This window comes from Plutella xylostella, chromosome Z (assembly GCF_932276165.1).
Source record: "Plutella xylostella chromosome Z, ilPluXylo3.1, whole genome shotgun sequence".
Classification (NCBI taxonomy): Eukaryota; Metazoa; Arthropoda; class Insecta; order Lepidoptera; family Plutellidae; genus Plutella; species Plutella xylostella.
In genome coordinates, this window is record NC_064012.1 from 10,445,068 (window position 1) to 10,470,075 (window position 25,008).

The following is a 25,008-nucleotide window of genomic DNA, read 5'->3' on the forward strand; positions in this document are numbered from 1 at the left end:
TTAAACCCCATCAAGAGGCCAATCCAGCCGCAGATCGCCCTCTAATAGTGTCCAACTGTCCGATCGGAATTCAATTCTATTCGACGAATTTGATGCGGAGCCAACGAAAAGTGACGTCTAAGGTAATTAGGCTATGGTCCATATTATCTGTGGCCAGCATGCGTCCGTGGGCGTCTTGTTCGCCCTGAACACGGGAATTCGATTAGGTGCGGAATAATTGGAAAGCCTGAGGGAATCCGGCCACCTTCGGAGGATTCAATCTAAGTCTGACCTCTATGTTCAAGCAATTACTATAATAAACGTAGGTCTAAGTTTATCTTGTCACCCGGACAGGGCGCCGGCTCTATGCCATCCTCAATCTGAGATGGCCATTTGGCTGCTAACTAGCTTTTCTTCGCTGTCAGAAATTATCGACGTTAATCAGTAATTAGATCAGGCGTACGCATGGCCAATACTAATAGTTTCATCATATAATTGATTTCAAATTTGGATCAAATTAACTAAAATGTATAGCTTTTAATTTTAACGATAGTTACTGTGTAATACACTCACGGGCAATGATAAAGTTCCACTCGCAAAATGCCGGCACCAAACAATCCCAACCCAATTTTTTCGGATATTTAATTTAAAATTTGAACAAAATATTACTGTTCTTAGTTGATAATATCCCAATGCCCTGTTAAATGTACTTCAATGTTACAGAAGGCTTCATTAAGCTAGCCTTTTTCGTTAAGGAGTAATTTGGTGCTTTTCTCAGTGGAACCTTTTCATTGCCCGTGAGTTTATATGTAGTTTGTAACCTCGTTGTAATATAATATTATTTAATTTTAGTGTCTACGACGGGCTGAGCAGCGGAGTGGTGAAACAGCGACTGCGGAGCAGATCGGCACTACGGCAGCGGAGTGGCAGAGCAACGGCAGCGGAGTGGCAGAGCGACGGCAGCAGAGTAGCAGTTCCGCGGCAACGGAGTAGCAGAGCGACAGCAGCGGAGTAGCAGGGCGACGCAGCTGGCAACATGATGTGACGCCACCTCCACGCAAAACACTGTAGAACCATACTCACTTGCTCTTTTTCAGGTAAGTCCGTATATATCTGCCATAATATAATGACATATTGAATTAAACATAAATATCGAGGACACAGGTCGATGCCACTAATGCACGAACTCCGAATGCACATTACCTGCACACCAATGGCAACTTAAACTTTCAGCAGTTCTAAAAATATGTTTATTGATTTCGATTTTACGTGAATACGCTATTACGTGAATCGCATATCTAGGCGTAGATGCAGAGTTTGCGATTATTGCGTTTGTGTAGTGGAAGAGAGAGGTGGAGTAGGGTACCGTGGCCGAGTGGCGGGCTGGCGGCGGCGGAACTATCTGGGAACCCACAGCTGCCGCAGCCCTAAGCCGCCTCATTGCTCATTGCTATTTAATACGGACGCGGTACGCATTTCCGGTTAACTAATTCATATTTTATGTATTAGTCTCATCTCGTCCCATTTGGTACGTTCAATTTATGAAAGCACATGCGCATTTAAATCATAACTGAGTTTAATTATGTACACATAATGACATGTAGCTACATTTCTGTAGTGTAAACAACAGATGTGGTGGATTTGAAATGGTACCGTATCGCACTAATATGGCCAATGCCGTCCGAATACTGGTAGATAGAGGTAAAATACGGCTATGTGGGTCATGTTTCTCCATCGCCAATTGTTCATATAGACGAATAAGCTCACCTCAATTGTCAATTCATAGATACGTTAGTGTTCAGTGATTGTTTCGGCGGGTCTGCAGAGGCCTGCGAATTTCTTGGGCAACGTTTCCAGCAGTAGATATTCTAATCTCTTTGAGGCTTGCCGAATGTATTCAAGGGGTTTCAGCTAACGCATTTCTCGTGTACCGTCAAAAGGTTGCATAGTACATGAACAACGTTACAGCCCAGCATAGGGAATAAACTATTGTTTTTGTTTTGTCTTTGAACAATAACTTAATTAAAAACTTTAAAAAATTGCTGTAATATTTATAGCAATGAACATTGATGGAAAAGCAGTAGGAACTTCCTACTGCTTTTCCATCCATTCCTACTAGGAACCCACTAACTTTAATAAACATAAATCGTACATCGTACATTTAACGATTATTTTCCTTCATAATGGTTAATAATTTAATTCTTCATTTTTCCGACATTCACAAGGTTATCGTACCTCACAGCTACATTATTTACGCCACCATTTATTATTCAAACGTTGCAGGCAAAAACGCTATTGTTTTAATTATACTGCTTTCCAGGTGTTACATTTCAACTCAAACCTTATTTAATTTATTTCTTTAAGTATAATGCGAAACTTTGCAAAAGTTTTTATTATGTCACGCTGCCATAGAACAACGCGTACTCGGGCGTACTCAATGAAGGCTTTCTATACGTTTCTTCAAAATAGGTAAGTATAATGAAATTGTAAATGAATTGTAAAAGTTCTGCAGAAACGTGACCGTGTTTTATGAAATCGTATCGTATCGTATAGTAAGTAATCTTTCTTAATAATGAATAAAATATATATAATAGATGCTTTAGTTAGTGTTTTGTCACTTTAACACAGATTAACATAGAGCGTTACACTACCTTATACTATTAACAACTATAACATAGGTTACTCCATATTTCAAAATTCTTACAGGAAATTCTTTCATAGACACGTTTTCCAGTTTGTAATAAGTATAAAACATTGCAGGAGTCTTATTTTGAACAATGTTATCGATCGTTTAATATGACTACGAACATTCAATCAAATGTCTCTCAAACTCTCGAACTTGCCTCGCCAATCGGAAACACAGGCTGGACGCTGCGGCTTGTATAATTCCTGATTGGGCGGCTTGGCTGCAGCAATTAAAATTATAAACGTCACACCGTACACGGACCTCATTCATAATTCTAACCAGGCCTGGATTGCTGGCAACGCATATGAATGAGAGATTTCCACTGTACCTCTGCAGTAAATGGCCACTCGAATCATAATTGATTGAAATTTGCCGAACCCACGAACGTTACTACCTTGTTGTAGGTTCACGTCAAGGTTTCGGCAAATCTTGATCGACAGTGAAGAAACAATTTGGAATAGGTTACGTAATAGGGTAGTTACCATGATTTGAAAATCAAACTCTTATTAAGGCAATCTCAGGTAATCTGCATATTAGTGGTAATAGAATAAACGTATTTTTTTCCTTTTTCAATTAATCCACTGCACACTTATAAAGTGCATTAATGTTTAGTGGTGGGGTGGGAGTCTGTGACGTCATTTCTTCTATTCAGTTTTTACATTTATTTCGAAGGACCTGACGTCACACAATATTTTAAGTTATCATTTTTGATTTCTCATAGAATAAAAGAAAAAAAGGCTCATATTTTTATCTTCCTTGCAAAGCAAACTAAAAAAATAATTTTAGGAAATATGCCTATTATGTTAAATTTAAGATAACTTACTGTTTTTCTCTTGTTATAAACAAAATAAGTCTTATACTTAAGCACTTTTGGGTTCCATACACACAACACTCCATAAACCTTGGCAAAACAGTGCCAGTAGTTTGAAGGAAGCATGTCACTATGATCGACTAATAGTACTTATGTTGCAGTTAAACACAGAGATTTGTCCTTAGCTGCTAAGCAGGAATTACAATGTGTTGTCGCGCAGACTACAGTGTCACATAACTACGTGTTAGCTTTAATTACTAGCCGATGCCACCATAATTAATAACTTATAACAGTACTAGCTTTTCGCGCGGGTTTCTCATCCACTTAGGTATATTGCCACTATTTGGGAAAGTGTACCGTCCCATTATTACTCCACTGTTAGCCCGCAATTTACTACTGCTGGAAGGCACAGATTAAAAAGTGTACATACATATATTTTTATCGGTTATCATGTAATATAGAAATAGGTATTTTAGGAATCAACTAAACAAACCTTAGTCGATAAAATATTCTACCAAAGCAACGGTAGCAATCAAATTAAGTTATTTATACCTACCATAAATAAAAATATAGCTATGCAGCGAAATGCTGCAAAACTAGCTCTATATTATTCGTTTCGGTGCCCTCTGGATCGCGCATTAGTAATTAACTGAACACAATAAAAAGGTTCGAGTAGTTAATCAATTAAAATCTCGGATGGGAATTTTCAACACTTTTCCTGCCGCTCATATCCCAAGTGGTAATTTAGTAATTGCAAATTTGAAATAGTGGGCCAGGAGCTGGAGCTAACTGAGACCGTTTTAATAAAAATACTTACCAAAGACTCGTCACCATTTAACTGATTAAATAAGTAATAGCTATCACTAACCGCTGTGTTCGAAAATTACTATACTTGACTACCTTTTTTATGTTACCCGCTTAAGAATCGTCGCTTTGTCGATATGTGTATGCTCAGACAAACGGATTGTATAGTAGGTACTTAGACTAGTTCATTGATTAACACCTCTATGAAAGATTTATATAGGTGTGCCTTAACCTGTAATAAGAGGAGATTTTCAACAAAAGAAAGAAAGAAAAGAAAAGTATTCTTTCGTTACCTACAGACCCTACAGTATAGCATCTTAGATTGGCATGCACCAAACATTTGCTGCCTTTCTTTGAGAGTATAAGGTCAGAGCAAGAGAGCAATAGATTTAAATTTGATTAAAATTTTCGTACAAACACTGTGAAAATTCGCGAAAAAAAACATTGTCAATAGAAACTTTGTTGGTCAAGTGACTTTTTACATTGAAAAATATAATTTTTTCTTGAATGTTAAAATTCTCATCACCTAGGTTTCGGCTTAGTATACCCTTTTTGCAACACCCTGTATATTCGCCAACGTAATGTGCTCGCCCACGTAAACTAACGAGAGTAGTAAAGCGAAGCTTAGAAAGGTATCCCTAAAAATAATACCAGTTTTTGTCAAAAATTCTGAGAGTAAGTAGTTTATCTCTGTCAGCTCCCGGACTTTTAGCTACTACAGAAACTACAGGTAAGCTACCTCCCTATAAATTCTGCGTATGATACAACATATCGTATTAAATGTCCATTTAATTTCACGCATTTCGAATCGCTATGAAACACAATGATTAAACTGGCAAGTAAGCCATCATCATTTTATTTGATAACCCATTAAGTACTCGATTTTATTAGTGTTCATGAAAGATTATATTATAAATAGGAGTTATAGGTACCTTCCATAAAAATAATATTGCAGAAGCACATGTAATCAAAGTGTGCACAGTCGGTTTAGAACCGCTTGAGGTCTGCCCGGTCGATGTGAATATTCGTACGAATATTTTGTTCGAGTCGAGCTGTATAGGTATTGTATTGTTTAGCATAAAGTGTCGGTTTTACCCCACTTTACCCTATCGAGCGATTCGAGCGACTCAGTTCGCTGTTTCATGCCGAATATTCGACTTGCATGCTCACATCGAGCAAAATATTCATATCAAGTCATTCAGCACTCAGCACCTTGTATTACACACCCACCACACAACACCTTAATATTTCTTCTTTCTCTCTTTAAAATATACCTTTTTAGCTTAGACCACCTCAATGGAACCCAAAATGGTGAACTGAAAAAAATTGAGAGTATTTAGTGAAATTTCAAAACGATCACGTAAAAGGGGGCTTTGATGAAAAATACGAATGTTAATATCGCGACCGCGGGCTGGCTGTTTCTAGTGCCCACTCCGAAGCGACGCGCATGTGCGAAGCGGCGATGATCTTTGGATGCGGCTTTGTGGCAGAAAGGTAATTCTCATGTTAGAGAAATAAACACAGTTAAATGAACATTACGTAACCTTGAAACAGGATTAATTTCCCACCAAAATGTCAAATGGTTTCGTGAAAGTTTTGATAAGTACAGCCATTATAACTTAACGTGCCAAATTTGTTAGTTGAAAAAGTTCCAGTGACAATGAGAACCAAATTACTCCTAAACGGAAAAGACTTAATTAATGACGTTGTCTACAATATTCAAGTACATTTAGCAGCGCATCAGAATATTACCAACTAGAGTCGTAAATGATTTGATAAAATTCTAAATTAAATGTTCACTTTAAAAAAACGGGATCATTTGGTGTAGACATTTTGTAAATTGGAACTTTTTCATTGCTCATGAGTAGCATTTTATTCAATTTGTTATAATCAAAAAGTATAGTTGTCAAAATCAGTTCGCGATCAAAGATCCTGTGGATCCAAGGAAAAATTAAGAATGCTTTTGTAAGAAAATAAGATATTGTTTTTGTTCACACTAATTACACTCACGAGAGTCACGAGCAATGAAAAAGTTACAGTGACATAATATGGAACTTCAATGGCAGGTGGAACTTTTTCATTGAACGTGAGTTTACTTTTTAAATGATTCATCATTTCAAGTCGTTGAATAGACTACCAGTTTTAATTTACCCCACCAATCAAAAAAACTATCACAACCTTTTAAATAAAATATCATATCTATTTCCTCGCATTTATCGTAGCTCCATGTTTCGTTGCACAGTGCTGCCGCTGTAGGTCGTTTTGTTCTCATTCTGACAGTTTGCGTTATTATTAAAAACAATAAATCGACGGGGGCGCCACTATTGCTCCGCTTTCACTTCCCCTCCCCGCTCCCCCTCCTGACAATAATTACTCGAATGGATATAAGTTCCGACGAATTTGATTCTCTTCGCCATGTTTTATTTTGTTGCGTGTTGCGATAAAAATGACGAGTCAGTAATACAGGGTGGGATTTTGTTAGTGAACTTCTGAGGTTCATACAGGATGTTGCAAAAAGGGTATACTAAGCCGAAACCTACATGTCCAGCATGTTATATTTAAGCCCGAAAATAAAATCAGAATTTTAAAATTCGCGAAAAAAAAAATAATTTTGCATAGAAACTTTGTTGGTCACGTGACTTTTTACTTGAGGCTTAGTATACCCTTTTTGCAACACCCTGTGTACTGAACAATTTTCAGCTCGAAAATCGCTAAATAACAGTTTTCAATAAAATTTGATTGTTAGAATTCTTAATTAAGTACAGGCAAGAGTGTTCAATATTATGTTACATACCACCTAAATTATTATTGAACAATATAGAGTTCTGACTGACTTATCACCATCTATAATAAACAACAACTAAACAACATCCATACCAGCTAATCATTTTTAAAAATATATTGTGTGCACCTGATGCCATAGCCATTATGTCTTTTGTTCAAGATTTTATGTGACGCAATAACAAACATGATCCATAATAGAAACATTTTTATCCCATTCATGTGTCTTTATAAAGGGTGTCATCTTGACAGGAAGGTGTAAAGGATCCTTTGTTTAGGTATTGAAGTCTTAATGGAAGCTCCTGAAAGACACAACGCTACTTATTTACCTGCAGGTCTAGTACAGGTTTGTTAGATTGTCGGAAACTATAAAAGTTTACGTTTTCTTGCATACAAAGTGGCGCCTCTAGCGGAAACTATCATGCAACTTTTAACATATATAATGTATGCAGATGACAAAAGAAATCGTAAACTTTTATAGTTTTCTAAAATTGAGAAACCTGTACTAGACGGGCTGTAGTGTAGAGAAAATCTCGTCTAATGCATTGTTATTGTTCATCCCACTCGCATCTTCGTCATTATAGTGTTAAGTTTCAGCTTTGTTTTAAAAGCTAGTAAGAAGGTTGTTTTGTATACTACAGTCTTAGATTAACGATATACTAATTAGATCGTGTGTCACATACAAAAACAAAGCAAACAACTACTGTAAGTATTTTGTTGACTAACCGTTTTAAGTTCCACCTAATGACAACCTTTGTTCCAATGAATAAGGCCAGAAATCTTGTAAATAAACTCAGTGATAAAAGTTAGGTGTTATTTTAATCAAGATGTTTCTTTTGCACTAAGAGTCTATCTAGATCTAGACTGTATTAAAATATCGTTGCCTATAAAACCTGTTTCAATACCTTAGTCGGTATGTAGTTCAGTCCACAAAGATATTCTATTAAAGCATGATCATAACAGACAAGCTACCGACTCTCGAAATTCGCCACTAATCTGTATCTTTTACGAACACGAGCAATGAAAAAGTTCCAGTGAAAATAGCACTACATACAGTGCTCCAAAATTTATAATGCGCATAGAAATCTTTGACAGATCGGTTGTTTTCGATTATGTGACACATGATATTGACTCCTATTTCTTTCGAACAAGGTGCAAAATGCAAGTGATTTTTTAAGGCTCTTACGATTTAATGATTGGGGTGTGAAGATCTGCATGTGCATTATTAATTTTGGACAAGTGTACTCTTAAACGGAAAAGTCTGGCTTAATGACGCCGTCTGAAATATTGAAGTAACATATTATTTATAACAACGCGTCTAAATATTACCAACTTAAAAGGTAAATATTTTGACCACTTTCAAAGTTGAAAAATTAAATGTTTTGAAAAATTGGGGTCAATGGCGTCAACGATTTGGTATGTGGAACTGTTTTTATGCTCGAGTGTGTAGAACTTGCTTACATACCTACATATAAGTGTTAAAATATGTAATGTACAAACACCGATACTTTTTTCGATCAGATTTTCCAGAGAATGTTTCACAATTTCCAACGGGTATAAAAATTCACTACCTCTAAAGTCCTCTGTTAAGCCAATTTGAATGCAACAGCATTAATTATATTTCTTTTTTCTCGAACCTTTTACGAAGCGATTTTTCTTTTTGTTTTAAGGGAAGCGGACTTGTGGCGTTCTGCAATCTTGTAATTCAATTATTTTCTTCGATTTTCCATTAAAATGTTTTATGGAATCAAATCTTTCAGCCGGACAAGGGTGCAGCGCTGCTTTTGTTTCAGGAGGGGGTGGGGGAGGGGAGGGGTCGGTACAGTTGTTAGCCACTTTTATATTTTTTCCAATCACGACTGTTTGCGCGATGAAGTCTGAAATAATTAAAAATTAAGTGTCGTTTGTAACTTTGCTCGGGGTCGCCGTTGGTGAAGCAAGTAAAATATTACGGTACGGTATTATCATCATGGTTTGAACTTTTACAAACAGGAAACATCAGTACCTGCTACATTAAATTTGATTAATTAGTAGGTAAGTATTTCACAATTACATAGTAGGTACTAGTATTACCAACCTATTAGGTTTCTGAACTCAACTATAGCAGACAAAATGTGAATCTCTCTCATTTTTAACCTATATTAGTTAGTCATAACACCTGAGCGTCTATAATAATAATAATATAATAAAGCCTTTATTTCCCCGTAGGGTTACAAGGTTAGGTTAATTACATTTCATTATTATAACTAAAATAATCCAATTAATTAAATAGTATTACATGCACACATTAAATAAAATTGATTCAATATAATAATAAATATACAAGTCATTAAGTATAAGTATAAATATTAAATTAAATACAAAAAATTTAATTTGAATTAATTATTATTAAGAAGGGGTACCCATTTTTGGGCAAAGGCCTCCTCCAACCGCTTCCAGCTTGACCTCTCCTGGGCTAGGCGCGTCCATGTGGCCCCCGCCACTGCAGTGATGTCGTCCCGCCAGCGCCGCCGCGGTCTCCCGCGCGGCCGCACGGCCTCGTACGGGTGCCAGTGCAGGATCCTCTCGCTCCACCGATTGTCTCCAGCCCTGGCCGTGTGGCCAGCCCATCTCCATTTTAATTGACATGAGAATTCGACAGCATCTATAATCTTTGTTTTTTCTCGTATATCTTTATTTCTCTTTCGATCTCTTCTCTTAATTCCTAGCATGCTTCTCTCAGTTGCTCTTTGGAATACATTTATTTTTTGTACGATATCTTTTGTGAAGGTCCATGTTCGACAGCCGTACAGTAATGTAGGAAGTACAACAGTGTCCATTGCTTTTGCTTTGAGATGCATAGGAATGTCCGATTTAAATATTTCTTTCAGGGACCAGTATTTACCCCAAGCTTTTTTGATTCTACGCTCTACTTCACGAGCAGTTTGGTCTACAAATGATATATTTTGACCTAAGTAGACATACTCATCTACATAGTGTATCGTATGTGATTCGGTGTTGATAGGTATTTTATCACTATTGGTCATGGCAAAGGTTTTTTCTGTGTTCATTTGCAGTCCACATTTCTTGCTTTCTTTATCTAGGGTATCCAACATGTATTCCAAGTCACTGTGGTTCTCTGATATCAAAACAATATCATCTGCGAAGCGTAGGTTATTGAGATATTCACCATTGATATTTACACCTTTTCTTTCCCAGTCTAACTGTCTAAATATGTACTCCAATAAGGCCGTAAATAGCTTTGGTGAGATTGGGTCGCCTTGTTTCACACCTCTTTTGATATCGAACGGCTCTCCTTTTCTTTCCAACTTTACCATTGCCTTGCTGTTTTTGTAGATTTCCTTAAGTATCTCTATATATCTATTTTCTACTCCTTGATCTTTTAGGGATATCCATAGATGTTTATGTATTATCGAGTCAAATGCCTTAGAATAATCTACAAAGGCTATGTAGAGTGGCTTTCCGTATTCGGAGTATTTTTCAATCAACTGCGTTAATGTAAATATGTGGTCAATGGTAGAATAATTTCTTCTGAAACCGGCTTGCTCTCTTGGTTGGTTATAGTCCAAAGTACCTGTGACTCTATTTAATAGTACTGTTGTGAAAACTTTGTACACTGTTTGCTGCAAGCATATGGGTCTATAATTTCATAGGTCTTTTGGGTCTCCTTTTTTGTACAGCAGAGTTATTATAGATAGTCCCCACTTCTTTGGCATAACATTATGTATCAATATATCATTAAAAATGTCTGTTAATAGTGGAGTGAGGGGTTCAATTATTGCTTTTAGAATATCGTTTGTTATTCCATCACCTCCTGATAGATTTTAGGTGCTTAATGGCATTTTCGATCTCACTATTTAAGAAAGGAGGAACATTATTAAAGTCGGCAGTTTCCTGTGCATTATATTCGTTATCTGTATCATTATTATATAGATTTTTATAGAACTCTGTAGCCATTGTGATCAGGTGCTGTCTGTTTGATATTGAATTATTATTTGTATTTTTAAGTGCCATGATCCATGGCTTAGTTTTGTTTAGCCTTTTATGTGCCCTTTTAACGGATGATCTTTTTTCCAGTTCTTCTTCAATTATTCTGTATCGGTGTTCCTTTAAATCCCTTTTTATTTGTTTTTTAATTAATTTGTAGAGTGCAGATAGCTTATTTTTCTCTGAACGCGTTCTTTTTTCTTTATTTTTGAGTCTATTTCTTTCAATGATTAGTTTCTCTACATATGGTGACAAAGCTGGTTTATCATTGTTTCTTTCTTTAGGCAGCCTATTTACGGCTTCTTTAATTTTATGGATTAGTGTTGTATACGTTAGTTGCATGTCGCGAGTTTCTAAGAGATCTAGTTCCTCTGATAATATATTTTTAAGTGACTCTTGTTCTAAGGGATTTAATCCAGACATCTTACATCTGTAGTGTTTTCGTGAGATAGCTTTACCACTGAAATTAGTAATACTTGCTCTTATTAGTCTGTGATCCGATGGAAAGTTTGAATTTAGCACCTCTACATTTGAGACATTTTGTATGTTCTTAATTAAAATAAAATCTATTTCATTTCGGGTTTTTCCATCAGGTGAGATCCATGTCCACTTCTGTTTATAATTTTTCTTGAAATGTGTGTTGGTAATGTAGAGTTGGTTCTCAAAACAAAATTGGATAAGTATTTTTCCTCTTTCGTTTCTCTCACCGTAACCCCATGGACCCATGACGGTTCTGTCTTCAGCTGTTGGGAAACCAATTTTCGAATTAAAGTCACCCATGACTATTGTGTTTTTACTCGTATTTATAAGCGCGTCTATACCCGTATTTAATTAATTAGGCTTGGTAACATTTGCTTGGGATCTAGCTTTGGAACCCGGTCGTTGTAACTTTTGTGCATCACTTTTGAAATAACGCCGTAGGGATTTTATTTTAGCAAGGATTAAAATAGACAATTATTCCAGCGAGGTTGGGATTTGGACACGTTCACGAAGTTTCCTTTATTTATACGGCGCGGCGGCGTCGGCGGATGAAACTCGTGACACTTGTCTAATTATACACTCGCGACCAATGAAAAAGTTCCACTTTCAAAATACCGACACTAAGGCCCTGTTTCACAATGTCTGGTTACTGGCTACCTGTGAGATAAAATACATGCTGTCACTGTCAAAAAAATAACAACAGAGAGTGACAGCATGTATTTTATCCAACAGGTAGACACTAACCAGACATTGTGAAACAGGGCCTAAGAAATATACTCTTGATACAGGATGTGTAGTTGTATGGATACAAATTTTATAAGTTAAACAGGGTGTTGCAAAGTGTACCTACTAAGCTGAAAATGGGTGACTCAGGTGGTATGGTATTATGTGAACAACTTTAAAAAGTACTACAAATTTAAGAAAAAAAAAAAAGGCTTTCACTTAAAAAAATATTGTCATGAGTCATGATTCTCACGACTACGACTCACGTTTCAGTCTCACGTGACTTTTTATGGAGTAGCAAATATTATTTCACAAATTTTGACGACGTAAAAAAAACCTACACCAGGCTCATTGTCCCCATCTCTTGATTAAACGCAAAATAACTGCGATATTATTTTTTTACTTACAGGTGGGTACATAATATGGTTCATTATTTTATACCTGAAGGTATTTAAACAATCTTGTGTCTTTTTAATTTTATGTATTTATTTAATTAAAAACTATGTTTAAGCAATGGAACCACTTTATAACACACAAAAAACAATAAACTCAAAAAAAACTTAGTACAGGTAAAAATACCTCAGTACAGTGTAGTGTTTCGTTTCGCCTCGTTTGTCAATCGTGTTGGTTGCATTCGTTCGTTTTGCGTTTTGTCGAACCGATTACATGTTCGCTGAGTTATCTTGGTCGGCGTGCGAACGCATTCTCGTGGACATTCAGCGGACGGACATTCGTTCGAATTAGGTATGCCTTTGAGAATATTCCTTTGTTACAATTACACAGATTCACTAGCCTACTGGCTGGAACTACGTACTAAGCGATTTTTTTAAATATTTACAGGAAATAAACCTAGCTTACCTACATCATACGTACATTCTTAGTGACAGCGAATATTGTGCTCTTCTTTTTGTTTATTTTTTTGAAAGAATAGTTATTTTCAAAAAGGCAAAACTGCACAAGTAATAAATTTTATATTGCCAATGACAAATTAATATTACCAAGTCTTGCCCCGTTTTTCTGGCACTGTCGGCCCGACATATTAGACTACACCGTAAGACCTTCTTTCAATGTATCTTTTAAAACTGTAATAATATGTATGCTGTTGGTGTATCTACCTATAATAAATAAATAAATAAATACACCTAACATATTAGACAACATTTCATTTCAGTTTCGGCATATCTACAAGCTTATCTATTTCGGTGCATCGGTTTTGGTTAACTTAGGTACATCCTGTACATATATATACTCGGAACACGATGCAAAGGGCTTGTGCCTGGAAATTCAAACTGTGGACTGGCTTCATTAGTCGCCATATTTTGGTCACCCACGAATCTCACGATATAACATTTTGTAACAATGTAGCTAATTTTGGAGGCAGAAATTCTGTGTTCTACGGAATCAAAACCTACGATTCCCTATGGGATAATCACGTTTGTGTCAATATGGCCCAGGGTTGTCCATCGTGACATTAAAGCTGTCATTGTTTGTTCGACAAATCTATCGATTCTATAGAATTGACGAAGATTGTATGGATAATTTGTATTTCTAACTACCAAAGCCGTATAGCTTTTAAAGAGGTATTATTCGAAATTATTTAATATAGGTACTTACTCAACTATAGGGTACTTAAAGCATTTTGTTTTACACCATATACGATAAGATAATTATAAAGACGGTGTCGAAGCCATTAACCCTATAAATCTATTCCACAAAAGGAGTGGCTTTGTTCGCCTAGAACCAACTGTCTAGTATGTTGCAAAAGTGGTATACCAAGCCAAAAGGGGTTAGCTCATGTGGTCATCTTTCAGATCTTCAAGAAAAATGCGAAAAAAACTGTTTTACATAATTTATAAATAGTTACTCGACCGAATGACGACGGAATGGCGTAGTGGTTAGTGACCCTGACTACTGAGCCGATGGTCCCGGGTTCGATTCCCGGCTGGGGCAGATATTTGTTTAAACACAGATATTTGTTCTCAGGTCTTGGATGTGCCCGTAAAATGGCAATAGGCCCGCCCCCTATTACATTGGGACTAACATACACTCTGGCGAAAAGTGGGTGCAGCAATGCACCTCTGCCTACCCCGCAAGGGAGTACATTAGTACAAGGCGTGAGTGCGTGTTTTTTTTTTTTTTTTTTTTTACTCAACCGACCAAAATTTCTATGGTGTGGAGAAGCATTTGTTTTTTTCGAATTTCCAAAAGTTGTATACTACAGTAAAAGTTGAACAACCTGATGAAATGACCACCTGAGTCACTCCCTTTTAGCTTAGTATACCACTTTTCCAACACCCTGTATAAACCGTACGAAAGTAATAAAATACAGCGTGTTGTTTTTAAAAAGTATGGTAGACATCCCTGACGGTATAATAGGGATGATTTTAGATTCTGAGTGGGAATTTTGTGTAGAAGCTTCCGGAATATCGCTACAGTGCTCGGTAGATATATTGTCCTTTCGTTAGTTCCCTTGTGTTGTCGGCAGCGGCGATGACGTGCAATGCAAAGTAACCAGCTGGCTTATTCCAGGAAATTGAACGATGCCAAAGAGATTTTGATGTTAGATTATACTGTGCTGAAATACTACAGTGTGTACAGTGGTAGTTGGTGCGTGCTTCAATAAAGCTTTATCATTTTATTCGAGATTCCTATAAATAATATTTCTTATAGGAATGTAAAATTGGATACGTTCCGCTGACGTAGGTACTGGTAACAAAACAGAAACTTCTTTTTAATTGAAAAAAAAAAAATCTCCATAGAAACTTTGTTGGTCATATGACTTTTTTACTATGGGAAGTTTAGCTCATTTTTATTGTTCGCCAATTTCTAAATCTGTTCTGCTGTTTTTACCACTTTAGCAACACCCTGGATAGTTTCATGTAAAAAAAAAAAAAAAAAAACACGCACTCACGCCTTGTACTAATGTACTCCCTTGCGGGGTAGGCAGAGGTGCATTGCTGCACCCACTTTTCGCCAGAGTGTTATGTTAGTCCCAATGTAATAGGGGGCGGGCCTATTGCCATTTTACGGGCACATCCAAGACCCGAGAACAAATATCTGTGTTTAAACAAATATCTGCCCCAGCCGGGAATCGAACCCGGGACCATCGGCTCAGTAGTCAGGTCACTAACCACTACGCCATTCGGTCGTCTCACCTTTAAAAATCCGAGAAAAAAGGTGAGCAGTCTCAATCACGCAGTTTTTATCCACATTCAAATATTTTCCTTCTTTAAATTATCTTTAGATATAGGCACCTGCTAAAACTTTACACATTTACATATTGACGAAAAAAAACATAAAAATCTCGCAGATATTTCCTACTCAAAATCAAAATTAAAGAATTTCCGTATAAATGTGTGAAAATTAAAATTATTTCAGTGTGCATGAAACAGCCAGATTAGAACCGCGGGATAATAATTTCGAACCTATCTATACTGCTATACATATCTGCCTATACTGTACCATAGAAACATACGATACGTATCACGTTTCTTTTTCGGCACTACGGAACCCCAACGGACATGCCGGCACAACACAACAAACAATATGGGGAGAACTAACATTTGTTGTGGGACATTTTAATTACTTTACTCTCAAGGATTTTAATATTTCTTAGAAAGTTCACGAAAAGCGTCGCGTCGGGTCGACAGTTTGTTTGAAGGAAAGACCTATTATTTTTTCTGGCTTTTATAACTTGTTGCTAGGTGTAATGAATGTAAGTGTTTTTGATCTTTAGAAAAGTTTGGCAGACTTTTTATTGTTAAATTTTATTAAATTTCCTTCCTTATTGTGTTAGGATTGTTGGCTAATTCAAGTGGGCAAGTATTTTGTTGTCATGGCGATTTCACCAATGTAGGTTTCACCTTACAAGTACTTTTTTTCTGAAAGTAAATTTATGTAAATGTATAGGTATTTTAAAAAGAAATGTACTTATTTCGAAAGCAGCAAGATTTTTTGTGTTTTACTAGGTTAGGTACTTTGGTAAGTACTTACGTGTCATGTCTTATGCAAAACTGGCTAGGTACTCGACTGTAATGAACCACTTTCCGCCATCGTATCATTATATTCCTAATCATATACATGTCGCAGGCATCTGGTTTAATCTCCTTTTTGATTGAACCACTAGCCCGTTCATTGGATGGCGCTATTCAGTTGTATGACTAAAGGAAAACTCGTCAAGTCGTTGATTGTAACGTTCGACGTCTTGACTGAATGTCATTCAGCGAAGTCGTTGAATGGGATATAGTATAGCAACTTTGTAATGTCTGGTTAGGGTGAACATGACAAGACAAGAGTCAACAAAAAGACTATGTTACAAAGCTCTTATCCCACAAATTAACTAAACAATAACAATAATCGTACCTTCATGTTGTTGTTCATAATTATCCAGTTTCGCCCGAAAAAATCTTTGAAACTATCCGCCCTCGGCGTAATAATAGGTAAATCAATGTTGTCACACTATTTTAACACAAATAACGCACTTTAAAGCTAATTTATTTGCAAAAAAACTAACATTATAGGTGCTTTTTGTGTCAGCTGTTAGCTGTTAGATGCCATATTTGTTTTATTCACCACCTGACTGATTTTAAGTCAGCTAACTAGTTAGACGTTTTGTGACTGACGCTTGTACAATCAACGTTCGGCCTAGTCATACAATTGAGTAGCGCCATCCAATCCGATGAACGGGCTAGTGATTCAACCAAAAAGGAGATTCAACCAGATGTCTGCGACATACATAAATATAGTTAGCTGAGATACTAGGTCAAAATCAGGTACACATACTTACTATATATATACATATACTTACTGTGTATACTGCGTATTAGCTAGTTCAGTTCTATTTCATTTGGCGGATATAACACACAATTTTACAACAAGAAATCCGGACAAAAACCCAAATAACCTTTTTAATTTCACGCTTTTTACGACTAATTGTTTAATGTTACACTTACAAGCGTCGTCCACACGGCGGCATTTATTGACCTATAAATATGCTAATTAAGCTATGACTTTTTTATAACTTAATTAATAACATGTGTCGTTTTTGATGTTATGATTTAGTCAGGTTTATGTGCTACAATATAATTGTTGTTTGTTGTTTCTCGCGTGACCTAGCTGCCCCCTCCCGCGCGCCCCCTGTCGTCACCTTGCTTTCATTGCCAGCTGTACTTGGTACGGCTAGCATAGATGACGCGGATTTGCTTGTTGTATTCAGGAATTGACTAGGTGGGAAAATTACACTATGTGTAGAGCGTAGAAAACGCTTTTTGTACTCATGTGTTTTGTAGAGTTTGATTTGATTAAGAAGAAATAAGTGTTAGCGTATTAGTAATGGCTAGGTATTTAAACTCTACGTCATTTGATATACAGGGTGTTGCAAAATTGGTTTAGTTAGTCAAAAGAGCCATATTCTGCTCTAATTTTTTTCTACGATTTTATGCGGATTTTTTACTTAAAGTACCTATAATTATTAGTACTTCAAGTAAGTATATTTTTTTTGTAATTTTCGGTACCTTTGGGCATAGGTAATAAGAATACGAAAATATGAAACAATATCCTCTATAAAGGAGTCCTTCCAGACTTTCACGATTCTTAATACAAGTTCAATTTAAAAACTTTAGCAATATGTAGCTACCTAACTAACTCCCGCCGAGTTGCAGAAAGGAACTTTGAGCTAGTGTCGGCATTAAATCTATGTACAGTGCCACAAACTTATCTGTTCCGGTGAGAGCCCTCGTAAATGTCTAATATTTCTTAATTCTATAAGATTTTAAGTTTGCCAGTAGTGGTAATTCGCTCTTGTGGTTTTAATAAACTCATCTAATCTATATCAATTTATAATTCATTAGTAAGTAATGAGATATGGATCAATTTAGTTCACTCTCACCGGAACAGATAAGTTTGTCGCACTATATGTCCGTATACTGTCAAAGCAAGGCAGCAATAGAATTAAAGCCGACATTAGCTTAAAGTTCCTTGTGCAACTCATACTATTAGGTACATACATCCTTCCTAACTAATATTATAAATGCGAAAGTAACTGTGTCTGTCTACTAAACGGATAAACTACTGAACGGATTTGAATGAAATTTGGTATACATACGGTCTAGACCTAGACCATGGGAAAGAACATAGGCTACTTTTTATCCCGGAATTCCCACGGTAAATTTTTAAGGCGAAGCGAAGCGCGCGGGAACAGCTATACATACATAATTCTAACACTAACCATACTTGTTTTAATAAAGTTAAAATAAACTAACAAACTATTTAACTACCTGATTGTGCACGTATTTAAACTGTACTTTGAAGAATTCAATAAATAGGTAAATAATTATTATTATTATACTATGACGGACAAACAGACAAGCAGTTTCAAACTGGCTGTAGGTTAATAGCGTAATTTTAATAATGAACAGCCCCAAGTCTGATTTACTGCCGCCGTGTTTTGTTTTACGATATTTGTCATAATATTGTATGTTCTTTGGTTTATTAACAGTTGATTTTAAGTTGGATAACTTTAATGGTTAAAGTGAATTTTGAGGGTTAGTAATGAATTTAAATAAGAATAAATGCAATATCCTATATATTCCAGACATGTAGACTATATCACATGTATAAGTAGGTACTTAATATTATGTATGTAACTGGGGGAAGTAGGTAGGTATCCTTAAAACCAACTCTTGAACTAAAACTTTTGAAAATTAATGAAAAATCATTTTACACGTTCGAACAATGGATAAGTTCCACCTGCCATTGACGTTCCATATTTAACTGTTATACATATATAGGTCTTCGATCATATTATTATAGGTATTTAACTGTTCCATATTTAACATTAGGTATCATAGATTTCTTTAAATACTTCTCCGAATTTAAAACATGTTAAATTAGTTAGTTTAAATTGTAACTAAATCATGCAGCTTTTTACAGTATTTTTCAGATCCAATGATATGGGTAACGTACAGATTTTTTTCGACAAGGTCGTTTTTTTTCTTTCGTCCTGCTGTTCCTTTTCTACAGGATGTTGTAAAAAGGGTATACTGATACCTACGTGTGCAGCATGTTATATCTAATCCCGAAAATGAAATTAGCATGTAAAAATTCGCGAAAAAAATAATTAATTCTCCATAGTAAAAAGCCACGTGACCAACAAAGTTTCTATGGAAAATGTTTTTTTTTGGAAAATGTTAATAATAATTTAATAATAATAATAATAATTCAGGTTAGTACCTATAAGTACCCTTTTTGCAACATCCTGTATAATTGGACACAGTTCGAGCTCTCGTAATTTCTTATGTCCAGTTCCTCTAAGGAAGATGGATTATCTTTCAATAGTTATTTAGAAACACAGACAGATCAATAAATTGATTAAAAGAAACAAAACACTAACGACTACCATTAGAACTATTTAGAACAACGGGTATCATTATCATTTACATACAATACAAATTGAACTTTATGATCTTGCAATAGGGAACATATTTAAGTAGCTGTAATCTGCATTATAATTATAACGTAACTTATTTTTTTTTAATTACCTACTTATAGGATAAAAGTAGGTAATATAACACACACACACACACGCACTCACGCCTTGTACTAATGTACTCCCTTGCGGGGTAGGCAGAGGTGCATTGCTGCACCCACTTTTCGCCAGAGTGTTATGTTAGTCCCAATGTAATAGGGGGCGGGCCTATTGCCATTTTACGGGCACATCCAAGACCTGAGAACAAATATCTGTGTTTAAACAAATATCTGCCCCAGCCGGGAATCGAACCCGGGACCATCGGCTCAGTAGTCAGGGTCACTAACCACTACGCCATTCGGTCGTCGTCGTCGTAGGTAATATAATATATAAAATAAAATATATTACTTCCATGGGTAACGTGATAGCCAGCTCCTATTGACACACCTCTTGTGTCACACACACGAGAAGATAATCGTTGGCTTTTTATGAAAAGTAATCGTATTATGGTCAATCCCAATTGACCCCGGTTTACCCTACTACCTATACCTACCGAATGTAGCATTAAGTCTACCTGATTTTACATAATTACTTTTGTATATTGTGCAATAAAAAATAAATAAATAAATAAAAGTATGGAAGAGTAGGTATACTACTAAAATTATCCTATAGCCCTTATCTCTATCCTATCTGAGTTTGTGCTTTGTGGTGTCGAACTGTCGACCTTAGCTAGAGAGAAATTTAATCATCATCATCAGCCATTAAAGTAGGTACAGTCAACTGCATTATTAGCTACACACTTTAATGCCTTGTCAAACTACATTATTATGATACCATCAATGTTTGAATGAATAAATTGTCAGTTTGTGAGTTTGACAAGGTACAAAAGTGTATAGTTATTTATGCAGCTGACTGTACCTATAGGTACCTACTACCTACGTCACAATAGACAAATAGGTCTCATAGGAGCGCCGCTTTCACAAAACTTTGTCCTCTGCCTTCCTCATCCATCCAACCACACTTTACCACACCTGCTAAGTAGTAGACAGGTCTAAGGTTTCTAGGTCCAGCGGTTCAGAGGGCGTCCCACGGTCCCACGCTACGTTTGCCTGATCGTAGTCCCCACTCGAGAACTGAAATACCCTAATAAAACAACCTTATTAAGTATAAAAAATATATTAAACAAATAATTTTAAAGAATCCTGCATCAGCAGGGCACATGTGGAGGTTGATGATGGTCTGAGCTGGGTGATGAGATTATGCGCGGGCGCAGACTATGAGCTCTCGCAGCAGGCGGCGCGGGGAGCGGTGCGGGCGGGGGCGCTCGGGGCGTGGCGAGGAAGGCGGCGCGCGCTGCCATTGGCCCGCCGCGGCAGGCTCCGCCCCTCGCCGCCCTCGCGGCCCCGCGCCCCCGCCGCTGCCCGGTGACAGTGTCTCGCGAGTCGCCGCACCGTGAGGACGTGTCGAGTCGCTCTCTCACACACGCCTCGTCACGTTGCAGATGCGAACCCGCCAACGCTAAACATGCCGGCCGAGGAAGAACCGGGGGCGGCGATGGAGGGCCGCGAGTGCGCCGACGGCTCCCCGCAGCAGTTCTGCCTGCGCTGGAACAACTACCAGAGCAACCTGGCCAGCTGTTTCGACCAGCTCCTGCAGACCGAGTCCTTCGTGGACGTGACGCTCGCGTGCGAGGGCCAGAGCCTCAAGGCGCACAAGGTGGTGCTCTCCGCCTGCAGCCCCTACTTCCAGACGCTGTTCATGGACAACCCATGCCGGCACCCCATCATCATCATGCGCGACATCAAGTACTGCGACCTGAAGGCGGTGGTGGACTTCATGTACCGCGGCGAGATTAATGTGTCCCAGGATCAGATCACGGCGCTGCTGAAAGTGGCGGAGATGTTGAAGATCCGCGGGCTGACGGACGTGAGCGGAGAGCACGGGGTGCTGCGAGCCGGGGGGCTGTCGGCGGGGCCCGGGGGGGAGCCGCGGGTGCCCAAGCGGCCGGTGAGCAGGGCCGAGGAGACGCCGGCCAAGTCGCGCCGCAGCTCGCCCGGCATGAGCCCGACGCCGCGCCGCACGCCGCCCGCGCCGGGGCCCACGCCGCCCGCGCCGCCCGACGCGCCGCCGCCCGCGCCGCTGCACGCCGACGACGTGGACATCCGCCCCGGCATCGCCGAGATGATCCGCGAGGAGGAGCGGGTGAGTACCTACCTACAGACCTACAGCCCGCGTGTCCCGCATGTCCCCCACATCCCGCACGCAGTCCCGCAGCGCCCCACAGCTGGCCGGCCGGCGCGGCGCCCCACTCTCCCGCAAAAGTTTTCCCGGCCACCCCCTGCACCCTCCGAAAAAGTTTTCACGCTGAATCAAATTAAATATTTGGCCCAATCTACGTAATTTATATTGCAACATCTGGCATTTGTTTGCCTTTTTAAACATTTAACATGTTAAGTAAATTTGGATGGTGAAATTAAGTTTGCAAGAGCTAGTAGCTACTTACAGGTACATGCATCTACTTATACTAACCGTGTTCTCTAATATCTACGTAGGTATGTACTGGTACCAACCAACTAACTTTTCAGTTACCTAATTAAAAAATAACAACCAGGAAACAAAATAACGGAGATACTTTTTACAACATATTTTTCGCTTATGCCTACGTACCTAATTATAATTTAAGCTTTATAAATAGATGATAATATTTCTCAATGTTTAAACGGCACGAAAACCGAAATAAATATTAAAGTATAATATGAAATACCCGAGACGGCAGTTCATAATTTATCAATGGGAGGCGCAGGGGGTGGGAGAGCGCCCTCCCGACTTTTAAAACATTAAAACACGGTTCGCTCTAGCTACGTAACTGCCTCGCTCAAAGTATGTAGATACCTATCTTATCTTTTGAGACAATGCATCTTCACTTACTTGTATATAACCTACCTACGAGTATGTTCAAAAATATTTATTTCTCTTGTAGGAACTTCTTGCATAAATAAATAGATAAAAATTGGGGAAGTTTAAACGCTGAAATTTAATTCTAATAATGAAAGCAAGTACGTTCCATACATAGACACACTTCTAGCTGCATGAATAATAAATAGTTTTTAAAATACCTGGAAGTAAACTTAATGAATTATAATAAAACGGTCGGCAAACTTTTCCTTATTAGGATGAACCTAATTAATTAGGACTGTCTACTAACTAAGTACTTACGAAGAAGGGAAAAATATGTAAAATAGACACATACATAAATAAGTGCTGTTGGTATGAAATGTAATGCTAATACAGCTATTATTACATTACATAGTTGTGCAATTTCACCATGCTGATATTAAATTGAAATGTTACTCAATTATTTTATAAAAATCGGGTATTTTTAAAGTTTCTTGTAATGTTGCTGTTGTAGGGTTAATAATTGACTTGTGACTGAAAATTATATGATACGATGATCACTGCCAAATTATTAGTCAATCCTGTCATATTCTTATTGGTATTGCGCTTAGTTACCTAACTACTCATGCGAATTAATTATAAAATGTGATAGAGGTTTCACGATAATTACTAAATATTGTCAACAAAATTAATTAGCCTGTCCATATTTTGGCCATGGTGTCAAACTGACTCTCATTTCATGTGTTGACTACTCTTGACTCTAGATAGAGCAAGAACAACTACATAAGACGTAGCTGTGCATAAACAGGGTCTGAAATAAGTCTCAGTAGAGCGACTATTGTAAACCAAGGCTTTGACTCGTCCCCCCCCACCCCCTGTCTAGGAAGTTTCGCTTTTGCAAGTGGCGAGAGCTACTTAGTAGGATTTAGTTAGGTTCTCCTTACCTACTAACTTCTGAATTTTGTCTGAGCCTATAAAGTGCTGACGATTAAGTATTCATATGTAGGTACTTATGGGTAGTTTAGATTATGCGAGGACTAATAAAAAATATTAAAAGTTTCATACAGCAGTAAGTATTGCCACTATAGGTCACGGAACCCTAATAAAAGGCATAAGACTAGTGATTATTGTAAAAACGATGATTGTTCATGTATCTACTTAGAACATGACACTCCGCTTTTCACGGTCACAACTCGCGATGGGACATACATTTTGCATACAACTAAAGTGACTAATAAATCGTGAAATTAGTAGTTTTATCGCCACAATCAAAGCCGAAGCTGGGGAGATTTGGAGAGGATCTTGGCGGCTTTAATTCGAGTGGCATAAGAGCTGTGTTAGGAGCGTGGTTCCGGTAGATGGGTGTTCGCCTGCCACATTGTCGTCGTTCTGGGAGCACGCTCGGCTGGCTCTGACCGCGAGTTTACCGCTTAATCCAGCACTCATAACCTTTTTACCGGTTTTATAACGAATACGTTTTGATACTGTAAACTGCCCGCTCAAAAAGTCAAGGAGAGAAGGATAAATATTCATTTATACACCCCCCGCTCCGGCTGTGACGGACATATTAAGTTTTTTGCAGTCTGTCGCGTCACTCAACACCTTTATTCTAGACCAGTGTTTTTCAACCTGTGGGTCGCGACCCCCTGGGGGGTCGCGAAGCTTCTGTAGGGGGGTCGCTAAAACCGGGACCGCCAAATAAAAACTGGGAACTTTAGTAAAAAAAACAATAAAGACAATTAGTATTAATTTATTAAGAAAGACTCTTACTTTAAAAATACTTTTACTTAAAATTTTCTTGAATGCAAAGGCTGAGCTAGTTTTGGTACAATAGACCACATCCGTGCACAGTAATGCAGATTACACAGAAGACCGAAGAGCATTATCAGCCTCTGTATCTAGCCTTTGTGGACTATGAAAACGAGCGACTGCGAGACATGGGCAATTTTGGAAGCGTTGCAGAGATTTCAAATCGACTGGCGCTATATCGAGGAGTTGAGGAGTCTTTATGATGCCGCTGGACAATGGACATGGCATATGTATAAATGGCGAGTACATGTCACACCACTCTGCTTCGCGGACGACATCGTTATTATGGCAGAATCTCTGCAGGATGATGAAAGTGGCCTAAATACTGCTTCCCAACGTGTAGGCTTCGGGGTATAAATTTGGACAAGACGAAAGTCATGTACAATGCTCACATCGAACGGGAGCCCGTGATCGTTGGTGAGGCAACAATCGAAATTGTGCAAGAATATGTCTACCTCGGGCAGACTATTCGGCCAGGCAGAAGCAACTTCGTCAAGGAGGCTGCAAGGCGCATCCAACTGGGTTGGGCTGCATTCGGAAAAATTCGTCAGCATATATTCTCCTTGGCCATCCCTCAGAGCCTGAAAA

General features: G+C 38.0%; 1 protein-coding gene across 4 annotated transcripts in view; it reads left to right on the forward strand.

Annotated features, from left to right (window-relative positions):
- LOC119694861 (protein bric-a-brac 2) overlaps positions 1 to 25,008 on the forward strand; it is a 187,258-nt gene that overhangs the window by 20,647 nt on the left and 141,603 nt on the right. For 2 of the 4 annotated variants that reach the window (XM_038122219.2, XM_048632775.1), the window contains exons 2-3: positions 832 to 1,076; positions 21,218 to 21,918. In XM_038122219.2, coding sequence (XP_037978147.2) covers positions 21,241 to 21,918 — 678 coding nt within the window. In that variant the 5' untranslated portion in view covers positions 832 to 1,076; positions 21,218 to 21,240. Of the gene's footprint in view, positions 1 to 775; positions 1,077 to 21,217; positions 21,919 to 25,008 lie in introns of those variants that run through there. The other 2 variants (XM_038122222.2, XM_038122221.2) reach the window with 2 other exon arrangements.